At 40.1% G+C, this 7,947-nt stretch overlaps 1 protein-coding gene across 5 annotated transcripts; it reads right to left on the reverse strand.

The window, feature by feature from the left end:
• Positions 1 to 1,015: 1,015 nt before the first annotated feature.
• Positions 1,016 to 7,148, reverse strand: LOC4345708 (receptor-like protein kinase). 5 transcript variants are annotated; one of them, XM_015792691.3, is made up of 6 exons: positions 7,013 to 7,148; positions 6,814 to 6,925; positions 3,178 to 5,843; positions 1,957 to 2,479; positions 1,739 to 1,815; positions 1,129 to 1,526 (listed from the first exon to the last, which is right to left on the reverse strand). In XM_015792691.3, exons 3-4 carry the CDS (start codon positions 5,834 to 5,836, stop codon positions 2,106 to 2,108), a joined length of 3,033 nt encoding a protein of 1,010 aa, XP_015648177.1. In that variant the 5' UTR covers positions 5,837 to 5,843; positions 6,814 to 6,925; positions 7,013 to 7,148; the 3' UTR covers positions 1,129 to 1,526; positions 1,739 to 1,815; positions 1,957 to 2,105. The 5 variants fall into 5 exon arrangements, with proteins under 5 accessions (XP_066159655.1, XP_015648177.1, XP_015648176.1 ...); XM_066303558.1 differs by lacking the exons at positions 6,814 to 6,925; positions 7,013 to 7,148 and adding an exon at positions 6,128 to 6,320 and having other exon boundaries at positions 1,016 to 1,521; XM_015792690.3 differs by lacking the exon at positions 7,013 to 7,148 and having other exon boundaries at positions 6,814 to 6,983.
• Between the last annotated feature and the right edge of the window lie 799 nt (positions 7,149 to 7,947).

The raw sequence follows: 7,947 nt of genomic DNA on the forward strand, positions 1-7,947 counted from the left end.
TCTTTTTACGCATTTTTTATTTCACAATTGTGCAGAAAGAGCTTTTTTTTTTCAGAATGGAATTGGCACCTTCACGTATCGATTTGCTAAAGGTTGAGAAAAAAAAAGCTTTTGAAAAAAAAAACAGCCAACTACAAGCAAAAAAAGCTCTTCGTTGGTCAAACTTGATGGCGTTGTTATGGTTACATTGTTTGGTGACGGGGACTTATTTTGATAGACGAGTTAAAACTCGCAACACAACCCGTGTTACGATCGAAGAAGAGGAATTTATAATAAGTACAGTAGCATATATTCTCCAGAACTAGCTTTTGACATTTGCTACTACTTCACATATTAAAAATGTTGCCCCATGATCGCATTTTTCTTATACTATACTTACGAGAGTAGCTGTATACATTTTGTTATCTTATCAGGTATACTGGTGCCAATCGGCCTGACGCACTAACGACACGGCAGGTTGTTAATTGGAACGGCGGATTTTGTTCCCATGTGACTATCCTACTAATTAACCGGTAAACTAGTACCAGATGGAGATTGTTTTTTTGGCCTGAAGTTGACAGCCATTTGCCAACAAAACAACCATGCCTTTTCTAACTACACGGTTCGACGGTCAATGTTGCTCAGAATTCAGAAATGCAGAGCATATCAGCATGCATGCAACCTTTCCTTTTACAGCCTTTCGCACTGACTTTTTAGCTAGATGACACCTTGACGCCAGTGTGACAGCCGACGGCCTTTCAAGTTAATAGTTATATTTCCAAATCTAAAAAAATTATTTTTGATAGACATATTTCAATTCAACAACCTATTATCTTAATGACTTTCTTGGATTTAATGCGTGACACTCTATTCTTCCACACAAGATTGGCTACATGGGTATCGAGAAATGTAAATATTAATGAATGGCTTGTTTACGAGGAATGACTAGTAGCATGTTTAAATAAATGTTGAGTAAAATTACTTATTCTTGATCTATGTGTGAAGATGAAATATGACTATAAAAATAGATGGAGGGAGTACAAAGTCAACAAAGCGCATCTTTACTTTTACTGTTCCATTGAATTTACAAGAAGCGTCAACAGATTGTTTACTTCGATAGTTCCATCGAAACAAGAAACATCATCAACAGATCCAAGTCAACAGAGCGCGTGTTTACTTTTACTGTTCCATTGAATTTACAAGAAGCGTCAACAGATTGTTTACTTCGACAGTTCCATCGAAACAAGAAACATCATCAACAGACAACAGATCAACGTTAACTTTGACTGTTCGATCGAAGTTTCAACACATATTCAAGGTAACTTGGAGAATAGACGATAAGGACAGCGATTGAATGCTGCAGGTGTTGGTCTATTTTCAGCTTTTGGTTTGTCAAACCAAAACAATGGAGAATGCCAGGTACTACGGCATGTACTCAGTTAATTTGGACTGAGCTGCAACCATAAAATAATTATATCTTCACATGGGCTATAATAATCAGATCAGAATATCATATTGCTCCAATGCTCCTCACGCATGTTCCTTGACTTGGAAAGAAAAAAGAAAGATCAGATTGATCCAAGACTAGATAACAAGGAACTTTTGTGCAGAATATATGGGGACTGGCTTCGCCTATTATAATCGGTACCAAACAGAACACGAAAAGCATGTGAAAGATTTTTCTACGATTTGATTGTGCATGATATCGTATACACAATAAACTAACAAAAAAATTGGACATGGATATTGGACACCTTACCTGCAATGTTTTATTCACATTCCTCCTGTTGTTGAGAAATCAAACCCAAAGTTTATACCCTCCATGTCATGTATGATCTACAGCTCAAGAGTTCAATTGAGATTGCTTATTATCAGATCAACATTAACAGATTTCTTTCAGATAATGGATAAAACCCTGGCCTCTACACGAACTGACATTAACAGATAAATGAAGGATTCAGTACCAAAGAAGAATACCTTAATTAATCTGTTTCAGCCAGGAGATTTGTCAGTCACCGAAGGAGATCACCTGAGCCAACACTATTAGACCATTGGCTTGTTTTCATTTCTTAGTACCTACGAGAGTTCATGGTACAAGCTTTGTGCTTTTGTATCCTGTTCAGCCATCAAGAATTGCTGGGGCCTGAATTCTGCTTCGAGTATGAGCCAGCAACATGTCTTGCATCTGTCAGCTCTTTGACAACAACGGCCATGGAAGGCCTTTGGCTTGCCTCCTTTGCTGTGCATCTAAGAGCTAATGACAACAGCTTGCGCACTTCTTCCATTTCATGTGTTCCATATACTTCAGTAATGAGAGCTGGGTCGCAAATAGTTTCGATCTGATTAGTCTCATTCAACTTGGAGGATACCCAGCTAACTATGTCCATGTTGCCAGGGAATGAGGAATCCACAGCCATCTTTCTGGTGATCAACTCAAGTAATACCACACCGTAACTGTACACATCGAATTCTGTGGTAGCCTTGGTTGAAAAGGCCATTTCTGAAAGAAACCATACAACCTATCATATATTACTGTACATCTGTATCCAGATGCTTGATTCAAGAATATGAACAGAATGAAACTAGAATCTGCGACTCATAACATGTTGAATATGATCAATGACAAGAAGCTATCTATCCCCCCAAATACAGTAGCGGAAAATAGAAATAAGTAGTTGATAATAACAAAAATACAGTTCAAGACTGAAGTTTCTTGATAATTCAAATGGCCTGCTAACCTAGTTCACATGAGTGGATTCTTTCATAGCGTTCAGTTTGAATGGTTTTCAAGGCCCATGGGAATGGATTGGGAAAAGCTGGTCTGCATCATTACCTTTAGAACCAGTTATAATTGATGTTGTATTACTTCTTTCTCAAAATATCTAAGACAGCTGTCATTAACAAAAACATATATTGAATATCAAATTATGCAGACATGCATATGTATGCAACTTCATCCGTTATGTGTGGCATACTTGTATCACACGCTCTATTCTTTGCCAAAAAAACTCAGATGTAGCTGCCGAATATTAACACAGGTCACAAGAAATTCCAGACTAAACTAGAAGATGAGAAAAACCTATTTAACGAAAACATTTCCACTATTTAATAAATATGCAAAATGCTCACAAGGGAAAGAAAAATGAGAGGATAGTAGCTAGATCACAAAGACAATATGCAGCTTCGTTTAACCCTTACCTGGGGCCATATATCCAATAGTACCAACGATTCCTGTGGTCTGTAAAGCAGCAGGATATTGATCCATGAGCTTTGCAATGCCAAAATCTGAGATATGCGGTACCATGTCGTTGTCCAGCAATATATTTTTTGGTTTAATATCTCGATGTATGATAGCAGGGTGACAGTCATTATGGAGATATGCTAGACCATGGGCTGTTCCAAGAGCTATGCTGTAGCGGATGCTCCAGTCCAAAGTTGGAGTGGGCTCAGTCCCATGCAACACATCATACAGGCTACCATTCTCCATAAAATCATATAGGATCAAACCATACTCATGCTTAAACAAGAATTCATTAAGTCTTATCAGGTTCCTGTGCCTAATTTGACCAAGCGTCTGCAGCTCGCGGATCATGCTTGCATTTGAGCCCTTGTGAGCAGCATGTACAAGCTTCTTTACAGCATATACTTCTCCTGACCTCAGTACTGCCTTGTAGACAATTCCATGGGCCCCGGAACCGATAATGTACTTGTTATTGAAGTTTTCAGTCACTTCTACAGCCTCATTTAATTTAGAAGAAGATCCTTGAAATAATATACCTAAATCACTGTTAATCTTAGGCTTGAAATTATATTTTAGAAGGACACAGAGTATCAGAAATGCACCAGCAAAAACCGAACCAAGAACTATCATAGCAACCTTGAGTGGTGTGAGTGCACTTTTTTTACTCATTGAACCACAAGGTCTCAAAACATTAGAACCTGTGCAAGATGAATCATTTTCATGGCAAGAGATACATAGATCTGCATTTCCACTAAATGAACTTGGAGTGGAATTCAGAAACCTCACAAGATTTTTTGGTACTGGTCCACTAAACATGTTGTAGGAAACATTCAAGAAATACAAAAACTGTAGGTTTCCTAATGAAGCAAGACCTCCGGTGAGGTTATTAAATGACAAATCTAAACTCTGCAGCTCCACCAAATTGCCTAGTGGTGGAATGTCACCAACTAGTCCATTTCTACTGAGGTTTAATGCAATGCCCAGTTTAACTAACTTTCCTAACGATGAAGGGATACTACCCCCAAGAATGTTGCCACCAAGTTGCAGTTCAATAAGCATATCCAACTGAGATAAAGAATCAGGTATACCTCCACTGAATTTATTCTCCTGCAACCGTAGCTGTGACAGAAATTTAAGGCTACTTACAGTTGTGAGTGCCGAACCGTTCAAAGAGTTGTAGCTCAAATCAAGCTTATATAACTTGGAGCATCCAGAAATTTCCACAGGGAGTTCACCATATAGTCTGTTTCCTGAGAGGTTAAGACTACTTAAGTTCCCTAAGTTCCCAATTTCTGATGGTATTAGACCAGCAAGCTTGTTCCATGACCAGTTCACAAATGTAACATTGATACATTTGCTCAAGCTAGCAGGAATGTCCCCACTTAATAAATTATAGCTGAGATCAATATAATTAAGACTGCTACAATTTACAAATTGTGGAATTGATCCAATGAGATTATTTTGGTTGAGAATTACTCGTCTCAAAGTTGGGCAGTCAGCGATACCAGAGGGGATGCTACCATTGAGAAGATTTGAACCCAAGTTCAAAACTTCCAATCTTCCCCCTGAACAAATTTTTGGAGGGATTGTGCCAACAAAACTATTGTTTATGAAATCAATTACGGACAAACTGCTATTTACACCCAACCCCTGTGGTATGACACCAGTGAATGAATTATTGAATAGCGTAATTTGCTGGAGCTGCTTCATCTCAGCCAACACTATAGGCAGCTGCCCAGTGAAATTGTTTTTATAGATGTCGACAGATAGTAGGCTTTGGATTCCCCATATATCTTCAGGAAACTCCCCAGTGAGGCAATTCTCAAAAAGATAGAGCTTCTGCAAGTTCCTCAGGTTTGCTAGTTCTTTTGGTATAGTGCCCTCGAGCTGGTTTGCATCTAGATGCAGCCATATCAGCAATTGGCAGTTACCAATCTCAGGAGGGATTGTGCCAGACAAGGAGTTCTGGGAAAGTACAAGGTAAGAAAGGTTTCTCAATAAACCGATTGAACTTGGTATTTGACCGGTGATACTATTGTTGACAAATGCAAGCTGTGTCAAGCTGCTGCAATTCCCTATCCACACCGGGATTTCGCCTCTGAGATAATTGAATGACAAGATGAACTCCTCAAGCTTGCAGTTCTCAAATCTGAAATTGACCTTGCCTGTGAAGCTATTGCGGGAGAGATCAAAAACCCTTAATGCTTCAATATTGCTCAATGTATCTGGAAGGATCCCACTCAATCGATTACGTAGTAGATGGAGCACCTCCAGTTTGGTGCAGTTGCCAATGGAACTGGGCATTGGTCCTGATATACCATTACCTGATAAATCAATGACTTTCAGGTGCTTCATGAGTCCTATCTGAGGACCTAGAGAACCAGACAATCCAGAATATGATAAGTTAAGAGAAACCACATTGCTCATTTCATCACAATCAACTCCTTTCCATGTACACGGAGTTGCATCATCAGCACTCCAATTCGAGCTTATGGAGCTGGGCAGTATCAGAGTCTTGGCTAGATCCAGAAGAGCCAGGCCATCTGCGCTCAAACTACAACACAATGGGGCCAAGCTGAACAAGACAACCAACCAACACCATATGTGCAGTCCCATTATGCTCCTGAAATCATAATCCGTCGGAAATCAGCAAAAAGATGATATTTTCCCCATTATATGCATATGTAGAACAAAATCCACATCCGCAGGCAATACAGAAGAAGCAAAATGACGCATTTTTTTCTACGAAGCATCTAAATATTCCAAGAAACCCATGGTAACAAACAAGAAAAAGATTGAGCTTTTCCTAGATACTCACGAGGGAGTAGTGAGATCCAGACTGGACTATGGTCAAGAATATTCTAAATAAGGAGAAGATTACGATTGAAGTCGACGCCTTTACACCACCTTTGTCTGGTCAGCAAGGAGTCTGCAGCACCGCGGAATCACAACCAACCTCCTCCGGAATACCGCCATGCCCTGTAACTACGCCGCCGCCGCCGCCGCCGCCATCCGCGTGCTCCGCTTCGGCGGCGAGACCCACGCCGCTCTCTCCGAGTCTCCGACCCGTCTGTGCCGTTGGGCTAACTCTTCTTGGGCCAAGCGATTCCATCCAAGAACCACATTTTAGTAGGCTTACTTTCCCAGGCCCAATCATCCAAGTATCCAACAGAAGAAAAAGATTAAAAAAAGATTAAGACATCTTGAGCTGGTAACCTAACCTAACCAAACCAATCCCTCTTCATCCTCCTGCTCCTTCCTCCATTCGCATTTCCATTCCTCTGAAACTCCTTGCTCTAGACCATTAAACCGTCTACTACGATTGTCAAGACATTCGGGTATTGAAACTAACAACATATACTTATGGTTCAATCTTCTGCAGATCTACTGGGATTAGAAAGCACAGGGACAGGGAAAAAAGTTCACTAGTTCAGTGTGCAAGAAAATGGAGAAAAAAAATGGCTATTGAGGCAACTCATTAGCAGCTTGCAAGAAAAGAATTTTGGACTGTGGCAGTGAGTCTGTGACCAAAAGCAAAAGGAGAAATTAAGAACGTGGCTTTAACTAAGCACAAAGATTCAGAAAATCCTTACTGCCAACTCAAATCTTGGGCGCCTTCTTGCGACGATTCTTTGCTCGTGCCGATCAGACTCTTGCAAGGACAGTTCTTTCGTAACTGTCAAGAGCAGAACGGCTGAGAAGAAACTGCAAAGGGCAGTATATGCTTTAGTGCGCTAGTACTGGTAATCAGAGAGTTAATGATAGATCACGTACGAGTTGAGAGTAGATAACCTGTGCTAGCTATTCTAGAATCTAGACCGGGCCAAAAGCCTAATCGCTCTGAAAGCTACACATCAGCGAACAACCTGTGTGTCGTGGGCCTGATGTTTCTCGAGCAATTGGAGTTCAGAGAGTTGCAGGAGAAGAGTGATGACAGATTGACAGATCGATTGACAGCAACCCATAGCTTCGTCAACGCATATACCTCTACGACTTTTGCACCTATGGCGTGTGCACTACTCTCGCTTAATCACACTAGCAAATCGTTGCCCATCAAACAGATGGGGAAAAGTAAATTAATCAGTCGGCTCATTGACAATGGGGAAAGTGGTTGATTAATTAGGACGGGCAGCCGCAACAGTAGGTAAAAACAAGGGAGCATGAGCATAGTTAATTCGTCACGAAAAGGATGGTGGATGGATGATCATGGAGGTCATTGCTGACTATGAAATCTGTAGTATATTCTTTGCAGCCGTAAGAAGAACTTGCACGAATCGCGCACGATCGGATCTTGCTGTTTGCTCGTGTGAATTTCAAGGAAGTCTTCTGCCCGGTTTGTCAATATCAAGCAGCCATGCTTATATATTGCCAGTCCAACTTGAGGTACTGCAAGGCAGTACGGTGAATTCACAGTTCCTACAGTATTTGCTACGGAGTCAAAGCAAGCAAGTTGGGCACGTGGACAGTAAAAAAGGAAATGCACATGTCATTCTTTCTTAATTTGACTCTGATTGCTATTTTTTTTCTCGTAGAGTTCGAATAGTTATATTTACTTTTTGAAAAGTATACTACATTTGTTTTTAATAATAGATGACGCTGTTAACTTTTTTCGCACATTTAAACCATTTGTCTTAGTTAAAAAAGTTATATATTAGTATAATTTATTTTGTTGCGGGGTTATTTTATCACTCAAAACTTTAAGAATAATTTTGTTGTGGAGTATCTTA

This window comes from Oryza sativa, chromosome 8 (assembly GCF_034140825.1).
Source record: "Oryza sativa Japonica Group chromosome 8, ASM3414082v1".
NCBI classification, from domain to species: Eukaryota; Viridiplantae; Streptophyta; class Magnoliopsida; order Poales; family Poaceae; genus Oryza; species Oryza sativa.

What these genes read in the sequence shown, in the direction of transcription:
- LOC4345708 (XM_066303558.1), bottom strand. Translation starts at nt 5,836, where the DNA reads ATGGGACTGCACATATGGTGTTGGTTGGTTGTCTTGTTCAGCTTGGCC. An exon ending in TATTGGATATATGGCCCCAG is followed by an intron (nt 2,480 to 3,177) that starts GTAAGGGTTAAA and finishes GGTTTCTTTCAG; the next exon opens with AAATGGCCTTTTCAACCAAG.